The sequence below is a fragment of the Mastomys coucha genome, unplaced genomic scaffold, assembly GCF_008632895.1.
Source record: "Mastomys coucha isolate ucsf_1 unplaced genomic scaffold, UCSF_Mcou_1 pScaffold21, whole genome shotgun sequence".
Lineage (NCBI taxonomy): Eukaryota > Metazoa > Chordata > Mammalia > Rodentia > Muridae > Mastomys > Mastomys coucha.
Window position 1 is genome coordinate 142,105,952 of NW_022196904.1, and position 17,411 is coordinate 142,123,362.

The 17,411-nt window shown below is 46.4% G+C and overlaps 1 protein-coding gene across 1 annotated transcript in view; it reads right to left on the bottom strand.

Moving 5' to 3' along the window:
• The window catches only part of Ms4a10 (membrane spanning 4-domains A10), a 6,258-nt gene extending 1,378 nt beyond the window's left edge, over window positions 1-4,880 (bottom strand). The window contains exons 1-5 of the mRNA XM_031384731.1: window positions 4,707-4,880; window positions 4,237-4,356; window positions 3,199-3,255; window positions 1,406-1,537; window positions 246-356 (exon numbers count right to left, since the gene is read on the bottom strand). Of these exons, the coding sequence (XP_031240591.1) occupies window positions 246-356; window positions 1,406-1,537; window positions 3,199-3,255; window positions 4,237-4,356; window positions 4,707-4,880 (594 nt within the window). The remainder of the gene's footprint in view (window positions 1-245; window positions 357-1,405; window positions 1,538-3,198; window positions 3,256-4,236; window positions 4,357-4,706) is intronic.
• Window positions 4,881-17,411: the final 12,531 nt, after the last annotated feature.

Genomic DNA, 17,411 nt, shown 5'->3' on the forward strand with positions numbered 1-17,411 from the left:
CTTTGTAGCCCTGGCTGTCCTGGCACTCACTCTGTAGACCAGGCTGGCCTCGAACTCAGAAACCCGCCTGCCTCTGCTTTCCCAAGTGCTGGGATTAAAGGCGAGCATTACCACCACCACCCATCGAGGACCCATATCTCTCAATTGCCCAGCCTGTGAGCCTTGCCTGCTGTCTGTCCTTTCTGAGTTCTCGGCTGCCTACTGTGTCTCCATGCCCAGAGGATCTGTCTACAGGAAGGCCTCACCTCTGCGTGCAGGCGTTTCATCCTATAGGCTGTAATGGCTGTGGGCCCCGACAGGAAGATCTCCAGGAAGGTGAAGCAGAGCATCGTCAGCTCTAGTCTTTGGATGTAGGACTGCAGGGAGGGGCAGGAAGAAGGATAGGGTATCTTGCCTGTCCCCTGAGACTGGCAGGCAGATCCCCAGGAGAAACAGCAGAGCTTCTGCTCCCCTCAGAGGGTAGAGAGGGACTCTGGGGGATTGGGACAGTTTCCATTATGCCCTATGCCCAATACCAGGTACATAGTGGGGTTAGGTGAATGTTTCCTGAAGCAGGATAAGCAGAGTCTCTCAAGTCCCTAGGAGAACTGGAAGTGGTCCTAAGGGTCACCTGGACTACTCTACTCACTGGATGGAGTTGCCTAGACCCAGAGAGAAAGTGTGCTTTATAGCAGGGTGGGGGATGGGTAAGCTGGGAGCCACTGGGGCAAAGCTACTGACCATTCACCCTCTAGGCTGTGATGGCTGTGGGCCCTGACAGGATCTCCAGGAAGAGATCTACATGCACCAGGGAAGCACTTGTGTGTATGCAACTTGTGTCACTTTGGAACCTGGCCGAGAGGCACCTAACTTAGAATGGCAGTGTTTCTTCCTATTGTAGAGGAGCAACGGTGCAGTGAAAGAGAACTGGGCTGGCTGTGGCAGACCAGGCTTTAAGCCTTCTCTGTACCCTGGATTTGCTGCACAGCCTCTGGCCACAAATTTGTCCATTTTTGAACCTCAGTGTTCACTCCCATAAAATGGGGGCAGCAAAGAAGACTTAGCCCATTCTGCAAGGCTGTTGGGAGGAGGTGATTTAGGTGTGGAATTAGTTGTTCTAGGGCATGGTCTAGCAGTCAGTTGGCTGCTCAGCACCAGGCAGGATATTCCCTCTCTCTGGGCCTCAATTTCCCCATGTGTAAAAGGAGGACCAGACATGGTGACTTGAAGCACAGCCCAGTTTCCTACTGTTGAATCATGAGAAGGTCAGCCATGTTGCTTTCACCTTGCCTCCAGAGGGATGTGTATGGATTGGCCGTGCCTGGTTCCGAAACAGGTTTTCTGAGCTTGGATTGCTTTTTCTCAGCCAAGCTCAAGGCTGTTCCCTCCTTGGACTCAGAGGACTTGTGAGGGGAGGGAAACTCACTGTGGAGTTGGGGTATGGTCTCCAGATTGGCCATGGAAAAGGACCCTCCAGAAAGAGGTCCTTGGCAATGACAAAGAAGCCAGCCAGGGCGCAGAACAGGTTGATGATGTTTGCTATCACACAGAGAGTCTTCTGCAAGCAGAGTTGAAATGTTAGAGCTGGTGGCCAAAGCTTAGTGATCCAAGTCAAGGCCCTTCTTCCAGGAAACTGGTTTGTGACACCCTCACCCCCATATGGAGGCTTTGCCATTTTTGTGCTAACTCACACACCAGGCCCTGATTGTTGGGAAGAGCCCTGGCATGCTCATTCTCTATTAGACACATTGGAAGGACCAAGAGCCGCTGTCAAGTGCATGAGGCTTATACTAAAGAAGGATATGTCACAACACACTCCCCAGTGACCATCCTACATCAGGTTTACCAGCTCTCAGAGTCTAACATCCAGAGGACCGCACAGGGAAGGGGAGGAGGAGCCTGAAAGGGTTCTGTCCCTTAATCCCCCAGGGTCTTCCTTCCTCTCCATCTACCTTGCTTGGGTCCTGAAACAGGGCCCCTGTCAGGCAGGTCTCTGCTAGGCATCTTCAGCCTCTGCTGGGTCACATGCCCATTTTCTATGCCCCTCAAGAAGCTCAAGGACATGGTAGGACTTAAACTCCAGAATAAAACCCTTGGGCTGTGGTGAGGAGAGAGTATAGGATGACTCCTCCAGATCACAGTTGATGGGGATAGAAGTGAACACTAAGAGAGGGTGTGGGTTGGAGAAGGTGAGGACCTGAGGGCTATTGATAAGTGGCTTTAGGACCCGGGGAAGGGATGCAGAGCCAGGTGGTCCTCAGGCTGATGGCTTAGGGGTTTGGATTGCCATGTATTGAATGAGGTCAAACATGCTAGATTTGCTCTGAGAAGCAACAGGTGGTTAGGTTTGTGAGGAAAGCAGGCATCGTATTTCTCAGTGGTGCAGGCCATGGGAGGCGGTCCTTGCTCAAGTAAAGGACTCCCACCATGCTCATGTAGGTAACACTAATTAAAACACAGTGGGATACAACCCCCAAAACAAAACAAAGACAAGAAAGAAGGAGAGGGACTTGAGTGCTGAGGGAGGAAGAAAGTGTTTGGTGGAAGGGGGAAGGCATAAGAGAGGATAAAATGGGAACAGAGACATGATCCAAGTATATAATGCATATGCATGCAATTGTGAAAGAATAAATAAAGAGTTGACAGATTTGGAAGGAAGCTATGATGCCTAATCTTTGTTGTTAACGTGAGTAGATTTAGAATCACCTAGGAGAATGCACCTCTGGGCATGCCTGTGAAGGTCCAGAGAGGTTTGACTGATGAGAGAGGACCCCTGCTAAAAGTGGGCAGCAGCATCCTATTGGTCAGGGAGGGGTTTGCAGATGGAATAATAAAGATGGGTCAGATGAGCACTGCCATTTGTCTCTCTGCTCCCTGATCCACTCAGATGTGAACAATCAGCTGCCAAGTCTTCCTCACTACGGTAACCTGTACCCTCTTAAACCTTAAGCCACTCTCTGTCAGGCATCTTGAAAAAGCAATAATAAAGAAGCCAAGGTTTGTTCTATATGGAAGAGTGGGTTCCTGGAGCCGTTCCTGAGAGGGCAGGAACTCCAGGTGGGGTGCCCCTTCTTCCCTGTAAACTCTAGTCAGTTGTCTATACCTGGAGCCTCTTAGATGCCCTTCTTCTATCCTGAAAATGCATTCTGGGTCACTCCTGCAAGGTGCCCTTGCCCCTCCCCCTAGCTCTGAGAGAAGGATCTCAAGGTCCCAACTCACCATAGAGGTCTTAGGAAATGTCACTGTTGCCATGGCTGCAATCCCTGCAATGAGAAACTGCAGGTTTGGAGGTCAAAGGAGAGAAGTTGAGGTGCCTTGAGACCACAAAGTCCCCTTCATTCTCTAACAAAACAAGCCCTGTTGGTGGGTGAGGTAGAGAGTACCACTTGGACAGAGTAGGCCCACTCCAGCCTCTGCCCCTCAATGTGCTTACTTGTGGAGGACACAAACCACCAGACTTCGTGCAGGTCACAGCTAGGTCACAGTAACCACCCTGCCTCAACCTTGCTCCTGTACTAGGGAGGACACTGCTTCTGGCTCTGAGGCCTAGGGTGTTTCTGATCTATCTTCTATGTGTATGCTGAGTCCTTGCTGTGTGCCCATCCTGGGGAGTATGGGGTGATAGGCATGTCATGTGTAGAAATACCTGTTACTGTAGTAGGAATGCCAAGCTGGGGCAGTGGGGATGGAGGACCTAGGGGAAGCTGAAGGTGGGATGAAGACATTTGCCCAAGAGGACACTATGGAGCTGGGGCTAAGTGTGAAGGCAGTTTTCAGGGCCACGATAGTACCCTGGAGTCCTGGAGGAGCATGGATCCTCTGGGGGAATGGTGTGTGTGTGTGTGTGTGTGTGTGTGTGTGTGTGTGTGTGTGTGTGAGCCCCCTCATTCTGGCTGACGGCACAGGAAGGACAGGAGTTGTGGATCACAACTGTGTGTGGCTGCAGAAAGAGCTGATAGTGATGAAAGGCTTTGGCTACAAAAGGCTGGGTGCTCAGAAGCCTTGCAAACCTAGCTCATACTGGCTCTCCTCCCTACCCAACATACATGGACAATTAAAGGAGGGTCCACAGGTCCCATGAGTGACAGGCACTCTCAGGAAGGAGCTATGGATAGTGTAACTGAGGGAATGGAATGCAGAAAGGGAAGGTGGAGGCTGGTAGGCTTACTCTTTGTGTCTCTTGGCTGTACTCAGCCTCAGTGCCAGGGCCTCCCAGGGGCCCCATGTACCCCTGTACCCACTGACCCTCTTACTCACAGAGACAGTTCCCCAGAGTGGATACCAGCACTTCAATACCACCAAGTGCAGATTCTTGACTGTGGAGACCAGGTATCCACCAAAGGCCAGGTGTGCAAAAGCAATGGCGATGTGAAAGCCCTGGGTGGGAAGCCAGAAGTAGCTAAGGTGAGGTGGCAAATGGCTAGCCCTACATGACTACCAGTGCCTGGACCTACTGGTGGGAGTTCTTTTCCTTACTTCTCAGTGGGCTTGGTCGTCAAGGAGGGACCCCCTTCCCGGGGTCCGCTGGAGGGACAGGCAAAGATGTCAAAACCCCCCTTGGGGCATGCATTCTGCTCTGTCTCTGCCTGGCTGGCATCTTGGGCCCTGTTCGCACTCCACAAAGCACCATCCTCCATGTTGCATATGTTTCAGTTTTAGGATGAGTGTAACTGGGAGCTGGGGGCTCTCCCCTTAACCTCTTCCCTGGGTGTCACCTCCCTACTCACAGCCAATTTCTGTAGAAAGTCACTTCCCTCCGGGGCTTTCTCAAGGTGTCCATCTGGAACCAGATGCTGGGGCTGGGCCACTTTCCTCGCAGGCTGGGCAGGTCCTAGGTTCTGCCATGGAGAGACTTCTTCAATAACACTGCTGGAAATCACTGTGGGAGCTTGTACAGCCATTGACTCTGGCTGGGAACCCAGGCCGGCTCGTGGCACTAGAGGTCAGGGAGCTTCCACTGGCTACCTGGAAGGTAAACAGGAGCTAGAGGTCAGGAGGCCTGGCTCATGTGAGCATTTTGTAAACAGTCCCCAACCTGTGGCTTAGAATGAGACAACTGAAGGTAATGGGAACCAAACAATGGCCGTTGGGTGATGCCCATGTCTTCTGGGTTTGAGGGGATAGGAGAGAGAAGGGAAGGAGATTTCTGCCCAGGCCTTACTCTGAGCCCACATGGAACCAGAGAGTCAGTACTTAACAATGTCTACAGTACTAACACCCGTGAGTCCTTTCTCTGTTCCAAGCACCCATACAAGCATTTGATACAAGCATTTTATTATACATCATCTGTTGGTATCTGCATCCCAGTCCTATGAAGGAAATGATGTTCTCACTCCCATTTTGTTGATGAGGCTCAGAGACGTTAAGCCACACATCTAAGGTTGCATAGCCAATAAATGAGAGTGGAATCATGGTAAGCTGGCCTGACCCCATCTCCTGTGTTCTTGGCCTGGGCTGCTGGTGGGATGCTCTGGTCCCTATCTCCATTAACTGGCAGTGACAGCCCCTGGTTTAGTGGGAAGGATGAGTGGGCCTTTTCTTCCTTCGGTTTTAGAAGCTGGACCCAGAGAGATGGCTGTGTGGCTCCTTTCTGTGAGCCGATCTGGGAGTGCATGGCTTTAATTGTGTAGCTTTCCCCAGGCCTTTCTGATGTAGATATGACTTCAAACGAAGCTTCTTCGGGGCAGAGTTGGGGTAGCCTGGGGTGTCTGGTAGTGGTGGCCATTTGGTCACTGGAGATGGCCAGGTGTCTACACCTGGGTGCTTGCTTCTATAAGCTGAGGCAGTAGAAATGGTTCAAAGATCCAGTAAGGAATTGAACTCAAGAGCACCCTCTCCCAGCCGGGTGGTAGTGCATGCCTTTAATCCCAGCACTTGGGAGGCAGAGGCAGGCCGATTTCTGAGTTCGAGGCCAGCCTGGCCTACAGAGTGAGTTCCAGGACAGCCAGGGCTATACAGAGAAACCCTGTCTTGAAAAACAAACAAACAAACAAACAAACAAACAAACAAACAAAGAGTACCCTCTCCCAAAGCACATCCCATAGAACACTGGTCCTAACAGATCTACGTTAAAAGGGATCATGGTTAAACAAGTTTAGGAAACCTTACACATTGCCTTCTTACTTCTTCAAGGCTTTGAGGACTCTGGCAGGGATGTGCTCTGTTTTAATATTAAGGACACTTCCTACATTTAATTTGCTGTAGAACCTTCTTCCTTAGAATCCAACCATACATGGAAGTTGATATTTTGTAGGGTTGGTTTGCTTTGGGTTTAATGGCAAACTTCCAAACCTCTGGTTCTAGGAATTTTGGGGGGTATCTGTTCCCCCCCAGTTGGTACCTTTATGGCTGCCTTATAGTGGGACTTGGGATTGGGCTCTAATCTCAAGGCTTATTTCCTACTTGAAATTGGAATGGAATGATGCTCAGAGGAACTTTGTATACTCTTAAGGGGGAGGAGCCCGAGGGGGCAGACCTTAGACACCAGAGGGAAATGGTGTGGGTTATAAAGTCCTTTGCCATGTTCCAAAATCAAGAGTGTCATGGCAATAGACCATTGCCACCATTGCTGTAGCCAATGGTGACTTTATCTTGCTGTTGGCTAGGGTGATTCTGTCTTGTGTTGTTTTCCAGTTTTCATTGCCTGGCTCTAGTCTTCAATCTTGTTCCAGAGTCATGTCCTTAAGATAAGGACCTGACCAACAGGAAGTTGACATTACTGGTCTGCAAAACACAGGTTGCTGACTGAGCCATGTCCTCAAGATAAGGGCCACACAACTAGAAGATCAGTTACTGTTCTGAAAAACTCAGTCTTCTAACTTCCACAAGAGTGCTCCAAAACTGACCCTCTTGTGAAATCCCCCACTTCCCTTGACATGAACTTGAGACCTTCTTTTGCAACGTGGTGTCTTAGTCATTGTTCTGTTGCTGTGAAGAGACACCAATACTAAGGTAAATCTTATTATCAAAAGCACTTAATTAGGGGCTTTCCTACTGTTTCAGAGAGAGAGATATGCTGGGCCTGGCATGGGCTTTTGAAACCTCAAAGCCCACTCTCACTGACACTTTCTCTATCAAGTTTAAACCTCCTAATTCTTCTAATCCTTTCAAGCAGGGCCACTCCTTGGTGACTGAACATTCAAATATATGAGCATTCAAATCTATGGGGGGGTAGATTCTTACTTGAACCATCACATTGGCCAACATAGGTTTATAGCCATATCATAATACAAAATTCATTTAGTCCGACTTCTATTTCCATCAGCTTTCAGTTTTTTTTTTGGTTTTTTTTTGTTGTTGTTTTTTGAGACAGGGTTTCTCTGTGTAACCCTGGCTGTCCTGGACCAGAGTGAGTACTCTGTAGACCAGGCTGGCCTCCAACTCAGAAATCCCCCTGCCTCTGCCTCCCAAGTGCTGGGATTAAAGGTGTGCGCCACCATTGCCTGGCTTAGCTTTCAGTTTTAACATGGTTTAAAAGTCCAAAGTTCTCTATCTCTTCTGAGACTCATGGCAATTTCTTAACTTAACCACTTACAAAATAAAGATCAAAACACAGTTCACTTACTTCCAGGATACAATGACACAAAATATATATTCCAAAGGGGAGTAAATGGAGCATAGTGAGGAAGTAATGGGCCAAACTGAGACTGAAAAGGAGCAGGGCAAACTCCAAGCTCTGCATCTCCACACCTGATGTCAAAGTGCTCCTTAGATTTCCAACTCCTTTTACCTCTGACTGAGACATCCTTCTCTCTCTTGGCACGGTTCCACACCTAGTCTGTAACTCTCCTGGGCGGGTATCTCATGGCTCTGGCATCTTCCTTTTGTGCTTTCCAGTAAAATCTAGGCTTCATCTTCACAGCTTCCCTCAATGGTGTCATTGGGCCTCCATGCAGAGACAACACTGGCACATGCTTGTCCTCGGTGGCTTCTCTGAGCCGTGGAGGAAGATTTAACAGTCCCCCTTCTTGTATCCTTCTCCTGGTATCTAAAACCAGAATCATGTGGCCAAAGCTGCCAAATTCTGCTGCTTGATGGAGCAGGAACTTAGCCCCCTTGTTCCATTTACATTTGTGTGAGCTTTCTGTTGTTGTTTCCTTCACTGTCTAAGCTTCTCTCTAATTCCTTTTTGCAGGTTGGAAGCTTAGCTGGTGTACTGGCTGGTTTTGTGTGTCAACTTGACACAGGTTGGAGTTATCACAGAAGGGAGCTTCAGTTGGGGAAGTGCCTCCATGAGGTCCAGCTGTGGGGCATTTTCTCAATTAGTGATCAAGGGGGTAGGGCTCCTTGTGGGTGGTGCCATCCCTGGGCTGGAGGTCTTGGGTTCTATAAGAGAGCAGACTGAGCAAGCCAGGAGAGGCAAGCCAGTAAGGAACATCACTCCATGGCCTCTGCATCAGCTCCTGATTCCTGACCTGCTTGAGTTCCAGTCCTGACTTCCTTTGTGATAACAGCAATGTGGATGTAAGCCAAATAAACCCTTTCCTCCCCAACTTACATCTTGGTCATGATGTTTGTGCAGGAATAGAAACCCTGACTAAGATAGCTGGGTAGGGTCTAGCCTTGAGGTCCCTACTCCTCTATTCTATTTAGTATTAGATTTTTCTTTAAGCTTTTTTATCTCCTTGAGCACTGGACTTAGCCTAGTGCTCATTTTCTGTTCATAGTTTTCATTTTATATTTCTTCTTGTCAAGCTTACCCCTCTTCATTGTAGACCTACACAAGAGTGACTACTAATAACCACATCACATAGCCAACACTAGGCTGTCTCACAATCATCCATTTTAACACCATTAATCCAAAACCCTTCAATTTAGCCACAGGCAGAATTTTAGGACAAGGACAGAAAGCAGTCACCTTCTTTGCCAAATACCACAAGAACAGTTTCTAGGCCACTAACTACTAACATTCTTCCTTTCTGAAACCTGAGCCAGGCTGTCATAATCTACATTGCTTTCAGTACCTCTGTCTTCATGCTTCTGTTAGTAAGCATGTTAGTCCCCATTAAACCCACTTAAAGTGTTCAACCACTTTTCTGGTTTAAAGTCCCCAAGTCTTCCATATTTCTTCCGCAAACATCATGGTCAGGCCTAGTACCAACTTCTATCTTAATTACTATGACGAGGCACCATGACCAAGGTAACTTTTAAACTAAAGCATTTAATGGGGGGCTTGCTTACAGTTTCAGAGGCTTAGTTCATTATCATCGTGGCAGGGAGCACAGCAGCATACGTGGAGCTGATGAAGTAGCTGAGAGCCTGATCCACAGGAGGAGAGAGGAGAGAGAGAGAGAGAGAGAGAGAGAGAGAGAGAGAGAGAGAGAGAGAGAGAGAGGCTAGACCTTTTGAAATCTCAAAGCCCACCCCCAGAGACACTCTTCCTCCAACAAGGCCACACCTCCTAATCCTTCTAATCCTTTCAGATGGTGTCACTCTCTGGTGACTAAGCATTCAAATATATGAACCTGTTGGGGAACCATTCTTACTCAAACCACCATACCAGGCTGTTAGCCTCCTCAGCCGTGCCCTTTCCTCCTTCCTTAAACCTCCTCCCCTGGGCTTAGGTTTTTCTAGGAGTCCATCTTTTAAAGCTGTTGTTGGTAATGAACCTATAGAATGCTTGTGCCCTGTTGCTTTGCCCACTTTACCTCCAGGATGGGTCAGACTGCCTTGGGGTGAAGGCAGACTGGCAGGTTGGGAGGGGCAGAGGGAGAAATTTTTGGTCTCCTCTCCCAGGCTCCTCAGCCAGGTGAGGAGGCACAGACCCAGTTGTCTGGTATCTTAAGGAACCTTAGGGTCTTAGTGATTTATACTCAGCCTCGGACTTTCTGCAAATATCTCCCATTTCCTTAGCCTGTGGGAGGCAGAGACAGAACTAGGAGGATCCTTCAGCTTTTTAGTGGGCCACAACATGGATCTTCCAAGCAGACAGGCCAGGCCTAACCCTGGGGCTCTACTCCTGCATCTCACTGTCTAAGTCTGTTACTATGGACACACAGGAACATTAGTGCTTGCCTGAGGGTGGGCTGCAAGGATTAAACAGGCCAAGGTCAGAGGTTAGAATTTAGTAATAAAAGCCGGTGATACCTGCCCTACAGCCCGAATCTCACATTTGTCTGGTTCTCTGCTAATACAGGTCCCGATCTGATCTCCAAGATGGGAAGTTCATTGCTTCCTTCTGACTCCTGCTTAGAGCAGGGAGAGGAATCAGCCAAGGGTTCCTGATAGCTGGGAAGGCTGTGGAGAGGGAAGCATGTGGAGATAATCATCTGGGCGCCCACACTGCCCTTTAGGACTCTGTCTGCAGAGCAATGAGCTGGGTACCAGGGAATGTGTGAAATGGGTAAGATCTGTCCATGGGAGGTCTGGGTTAGGAGGTTGAGAAAACCTTGATGTGAATGTGACCCTAAACAGATGGTGCAGAAGACACCAAGAGAGCAGAGAGGGTAGTGTAGTGTGTGTTTACATATACAAGTGTATGTGTATATAATATGTGTACATATGTGTACATGTGTGTATGGGCATGTTAGGCAGAGAAAGGCAGGAACAGAGAGATATGGAGTCACACCGTGTGGTAGAGAGGCTACTGGCAACCACCCTTAGAAGATTCAGTTTGGGGAGCTGGAGAGATGGCTCGGAGGTTAAGAGCACTGACTGCTCTTCCAGAGGTTCTGAGTTCAGTTCCCAGCAACCACATGGTGGCTCACACCCACCTGTAGTGGGATCCGATGCCCTCTTCTGGTGTGTCTGAAGACAGCTACAGTGTACTCATCATATATATCAAATAAATAAATAAAATCTTAAAAAAACAGAAGATTCGGTTTTCAGTTATGTTAGGTCAGGAGGAGGCCTGACATTTGCAAAGTAACCTTTCTCGAGGCCTCAGGGCTAGGCACTTGGTGTAAAAGGAGGATCTGGGAAGCAGAGAGTGCGCTTTCCCAAGTCTTCCTTGCTCTGCCTTTTCAAATCTGTCTGTGTGCTCAAGGTCCCAGGGTTGGAAGGGAAGGGGTTACACTCCTCTTAGTTCTCAGGATCACCAGCTGGTAGTGGTCTGGGCTCCTGGTAGCAGACTCCTCTCTGGAGAGGCCAGTAGTAACCCCACTTCCCAGGACTCAATATCACGGAACAGGAACATCTGTTCTCCAGCTGCTGCCGCTATTGCTTGATAAACAGTTCCTGTTCGCTTCTGGGTGGGCCAAGTTTCAGCCACTCACTACCAGCTTACAGCTACTGACTGAGGGGCACAAGAGGCCGATCTCTTGTGTCAGAACCCCATTGGAGGCCCTGATGACCCTCCCTGGTTTGTTTCTGCTGTGGAGAGGGGGTACTCACCTGGCCCAGGGACCTCTGTTGTCGGCTTCAGCTGTGCCTTACCATCCAGAGCTGCTTCACCACAGAGCCAGAGGTGGAAATCAGAACATCTTTATGGCTTTAGACTTTGGATTCTTTTTTTTTTTTTCTTTCTTTCTGGGACCTACCCCTTGCTCACACTCCCAGCTAATCAGAGATGCAGGTCTGGACTAGATCCTTCAAAATCATCTTGCTTCCAAATCTGGATAGGTAGAAATCTGGGTCTCCTTTCTTATGTCTCCCTCCAACAGCTGAGACAGTTAACGTCACATTGTTGACATTTCAGGCAATTTAGGGAGCAGGACTGGTGAAGGCATTTGTCATGTTGGTGGAGGCTGCGCTTGAATGATTTGATTATTAAAAATTTCAAATTTTGCTAGGCAATGTGGTGGCATACACCTTTAATCTCAGCACTTGGGAGGCAGAGGCAGGTGGATTTCTGAGTTCGAGGCCAGCCTGGTCTACAGAGTGAGTTCCAGGGCTACACAGAGAAACCCTGTCTCAAAACCAAAAAAACAAACAAAATTTCAAATTTTTATTTGTGTGTGTGTGGTTGACATGTGTGTGTTTGTGTGGCTGTATGTGTGTCTGTGTGTCTGTGTGTCTGTGTGTCTGTGTGTCTGTGTGTCTGTGTGTAGGTCAGAGGACTTTGTGGAATTTATTCTCTCTTTCAATCTTTACACGGGAGCTGAGGACTGAACTGACATTGCCAGGTCCTGCAGTAATGTTAGCTCCAGAGACACCTTTCTGGCCCCTCAAAGAATCTTTTAATTTTTTGAAAGTCAAAGTATCCACAATAGTAGTTACAATGACCCTGCGGTCCCTCACATCTTGTTTCCCTCCTCAAATTAGCCAGAGTCATCCTTAGTTCTTGGTTGACTTTGATTTCTGGTGGTAAGCAAGACAGATGTAATGTTATCTATATAAACGTGGTAGTGTTTATCTTGAAAATATACGAGCTTAAAAGGTATGGTCATGTGACCACAAGTAACAGGAAGCCCTGAGACTGAAGTCCAGGCACTAGCAAGCTTGCAGCCCATGTGATTCGCAGAGGAGAAGCTATCAAAGGCCTGTCTGGATCTTGACCATGGACATGGCGAGACAGGGAATGCGTAGCTCCAAGCTGTCCAGTCTGTAGCATGCAGAACTAGATAGCTATTGTGCTTTTTCCATTTATCTTTTCTCCAGTTTTTAAAAACAGAGAATACACATTTAACTGTTAATATTTAATACACATATTAAAGTGTTTGAAGCATGTGCAGTTAGGTAAATTTGTATGTATGTGTGTGTGTGTGTGTGTGTGCAGTTTATTCGTGTGTGTATCTATCCCTCCACCTGTGCATGTGTGTTTACTGTTGTATGTTTGTGTGTATGTGTGAGCATGCACACATGTACATGTTGAAGCCAGAGATCAATGTTGGGTGTGTTTCTCAATTATCCTCCATCTTACTTTTTTTCTTTTTTAAAAGAAATGATTTTATTATTTAATATGTATAATTGGTTTTGTTTGTATGCATGTCTGTGCACCACATGAGTGCCTGGTACTCACAGAGGCCAGAAGAGAGTGTCACATCCCCTTGAGCTAGAGTTACTGACAGTTGTGAGCTGCCATGTGGCATATGAGTGCTTGGGAGGAATCGAACCTTGGTCCTCTGGAAGAGCAGCCAGCGCTCTTAACTCCTGCTGAGCTGTCTCTCCAGCCCTCTTACTATGTGTGTGCACACACACACAAGAAGGTTTGTTTTATTGATAATGCCCCAAAGTGGAATTAACCTGGTTAATCATTAAAGTGATAGAGTAAAGCAAAATGTTTATAGTATTAAAAATAATAAAATAAAAACGTAAGATGTTACAGATAAATCTCTAACATTTCATTCAGTAAAAAAGAGTCAAAAACAAGGAAAGACACATACTATATAATTTCATTTGTGTGAAGATTAAAAGCAGGTAGAGCTAGTGATGTTTAATGAAATAAATAAGAATCCAGTTTTTAATGTATATTTTTTATTATATTCAACACAATATATATTTTTATACCAATCATAAAAATAGTGGACATGTTATTAAATGGACATAAATAGATAAAGTCTTTTTGTTTGTTTTGTTTTTAGTAGAGCTTTAAAATCTTGGCTCTTACTGTTGTACAAACCCAGAATAAGAACAATTTTTAGACATTGGACTTCATTGTAATAAGGCTGTATTTCAATTTCCCTCACATCACCAAAGGTTTTCACCTCCATAGTAGCTAAGCTCAGAGTTGACAGTTCTGCTGCTGCCAAAGAATGAACTGTAAGCATGATTATTTGGATACAGATTTCCTGCTATGGACAAAGCTTTTTGACTTGAGTGATTGTCATCATTCTCAGCCCACAGGGAACAGGTTACATTAATTTAAGAAATGGTGTGTGTATTAAGATGATCTATCCATGAAGTCATTCATTAACTGTTTCAATGAACAATGGTTCTGCTTAGAGGGTGGCACAGACATTAATGAGGGTAAGATTCTGATTCATTGGCTGTGATGAAGAACAGTCAGCACTCTTAACTGCTGAGCCATCTCTCTAGCCCAGGCCTGCCTTTATATGTTACTTGATCTTTTTCCCTTACAGCTTTTAAAATTCTTTCTTTATTTAGTGCATTTGGTGTTTTGATTATTATGTGATGGGAGGAATTTCTTTTCTCATCCAGTCTATTTGGAGTTCTGTAGGCTTCTTGTATGTTTATGGGCATCTCTTTCTTTAGGTTAGGGAAGTTTTCTTCTATAATTTTGTTGAAGATATTTACTGGCCCATTACATTGGGAGTCTTCACTCTCTTCTATACCTATTATCCTTAGGTTTGGTCTTTTCATTGTGTCCTGGATTTCCTGGATATTTTGGTTTAGGATCTTTCTGCATTTTGCATTTTCTTTGACTGTTGTGTCAATGTTTTCTATGGTATCTTCAGCCCCTGAGATTCTTTCTTCTATCTCTTGTATTCTGTTGGTGATATTGCATCTATGCCTCCTGATTTCTTTCCTAAGTTTTCTATCTCCTGTGTTGTCTCCTTTTGTGATTTCTTTATTGTTTCTATTTTTATTTTTAGATCCTGGATGGTTTTGTTCGTTCCCTTTGTATGTTTGATTGTGTTTTCCTGTAATTCTTTAAGGGATTTTTGTGTTTCCTCTTTAAGGGCTTCTAGCTGTTTACCTGTGCTCTCCTGTATTTCTTTGAGGGAGTTATTTATGTCCTTCTTAAAGTCCTCTATCATCATCATGAGAAGTGATTTTAGATCTGAATCTTGCTTTTCCAGTGTGATGGTGTATTCAGGACTTGCTATGGTGGGAGAATTGGGTTCTGATGATGCCAAGTTTCTGTTGTTTATGTTCTTATGCTTGCCTCCCACCATCTGGTTATCTCTAGTGCTACCTGCCCTGGCTATATCTGACTGGAGTTCATCCTTCCTGTGGTCCTGGTTGTGTAAGAACTCCTCAAAGTCAAGCTGTCTCTGTGATCCTGTGATTCTAGGATCCTGTAATCCTGAGATCCTGGGTGTGTCAGAGCTCCTCAAAGTCCAGCTGTCTCTGGGACCCTGAGATCCTGGTGTGACCAAGCTCTGGGATCCTGTGATCCTGGACGTGGAGTGGAGATTCCTCTGGGTGTTGTGGGACTGGCTGCTGAGTTTGTTCCCAACTTCTGCCCAGGGCACAGACCAGAAGGCAAGAATCTAGCTTTTTTAAAAGCTCCTCAGCTGGGCGGTGGTGGCACATGCCTTTAACCCCAGCACTTGGGAGGCAGAGGGAGGCAGATTTCTGAGTTTGAGTTCAGCCTGGTCTACAGAGTGAGTTCCAGGACAGCCAGGGCTATACAGAGAAACCCTGTCTTGAAAAAGAACCAAAAACAACAACAAAAAAAAAAAAAATTAAAAAGCTTCCCACCTGCTCTGAGCAGAATTGATTTCATAGTGGGAATAAAGCTAAGAATTCGTTTCCTTGTCCTACCCATCTTTGATTATTAAGTGTAGTCTTGACAACTATGGAATGACCAAATAGGGAGCTAAGTAAGAGCCCCTGGGAGTAGTGAGGGCGCCTCCTACAGTTCTCCTGCTGAGGTACCACCTTCTTTGTCATGGATCAGAAACTCAACCTGATGATGACTGAGGGTAACCTTGGGGTGTGATTAGGATTAGAAGGCTATCAAGATGAGGGCCCATAAATTAATCCTAGTACTTTTATCAGAAACAGAGATAAATCGGACTTGCATGCATGATCTTTCTGTCTTTTGCTGAGTAATGCTCTGTGCCACCTTTAGACTCTGCCAGAAGGGCATCACTATATGTGAACTTTTGACCTTCAATCTGTAGAACAGTGAGGTAAATAAATCTCTCTCCTTTATTTTTAAAGTTAGAATCCTTGGGTATTTGATAATAGATCGCTGCTGCATCCTCTGTAAAAACAGAACTCTCTGAGCTTAGGCAAGCTATGATTCTCTAACAGAAACCACTGAAGAAATTCTGACTGACATAAGCTCTGCCATTATTTGGACTAGGTTTTCTCTCAGATTTTTATCTAGAATCCTTGTTTATCATCCTGAAATGGAAATGCCTGTTACCAGACGGTGTTTTGAGATCTCTTATTCCTATCTGTCTCAGGATAACTCGATTGTGGTTATTATGAATTCTGAGTCCTCAATCAAGACATGAAGAAGTTGGAAGGGAATCATGGGAAATGACTCCATGGAACACTGGGAAAGGCAGGAAGCTAATGATGTAATGGCGATCTAGATGGCTAGAAAATAGGCATCCGAACCAGACTGAGGTAGGAGGCTGGGCAAATCTGGTAAGGCTTTGCCGTGCTTAGAGTCCATACAACTTGAATTCATTAGTGTTTGTTAAAGCCTACTCGTGATTAATGTCAGCTCTTGGCAAGTGAATATATAAGGTTGTGGGATTTCATTAGAGTTACTATCTATGCATGCGCTGATTGTATTTGAGGAAAAGCTTAACATGTTGAGTTCCGGCCTCTGAAGGCTTCCTTTGTTCGTTATTTGCCCATCTTAACTTTCAACCCGGCGTCTCTCACGGAACCTGGAGCTCACTGATTCAGATGGATTTGTTGGCTATGCAAGCCTATGGGGTCCTCCACTCTGTGCCTATCCAATGCTGGGATTGCAGACACATGCTACTGTGTCCAGCTTCTTATGTGCATGCTGAGCCTGCAGACTCAGGTTCTTAACCACGGAGCCATCTCCCCTGTCTCTGCTTAAGTTAATTTTCATATATACAATTACCCATGTGATCATCATCGAAGTCAAGGGATGGAGCTGTCCCTAACTGTAAGAAGTAACCATATCCTGCCAGCTCTGAGTGGGGATACTTACCTGAACCTCTGATTAACCATGGGCAGCCCTCGGGAGACCCCAAGCTTAAAAAGCAAAAGCCGTTACACTGAGACCAACCTAAAATCTAAGCCACGCTGTTTATTTTTCTCCAAAGTATAGATGATACAAGCCATATGTCAGGGCCTGTGAACACTGGGCTGAAGGTGTCTTCTTATTCCTATGGGGACTCAGCCTGTTCCCATGGTAACTCTCAGGGGTACTCCTGCTTTTCAGGCAGGGTTCAGCCTCCTCTGCAGCCTCCAGTCCTAGTAGGTGGGCAGGGCCACAGTCATCACCAATCTCCTATTACAAATAAGGAGAAGGAGGTTCCGGGATGGAGAGGGGGCAATGTCTAGCTTAGAGCCAAGGACACCTGGGGGCCAAGAAGTGCTAGATTAGTCTTATGTGGTGTATGTAGCTTAATACTTTAGGTTCTGGATGGGAAAAATGAAAACCCAAAGATGTAACAGCAGATGACAAAGGACAGAGCTGGTCTTGGGAGCTAGGAGCCTGGAGGTCAGGCCTTGCTGTGTGGTAGGGCCGGAGCTCTGAGCCTCTGAAATGCCAGTCTGTTCTGGAACATTCTGAGTTCCCTGTGCTTAATGATATTGAAGGCAAAGTTGTGAAACCTCTGTGAAGCCAAGATTTCCCATGATGAGCAGAGGTCTGCAGAGGAGCATACGATGTCTGTGTCAGGTGACAGGGCTGGGGATGGGGTGGTGCCTAA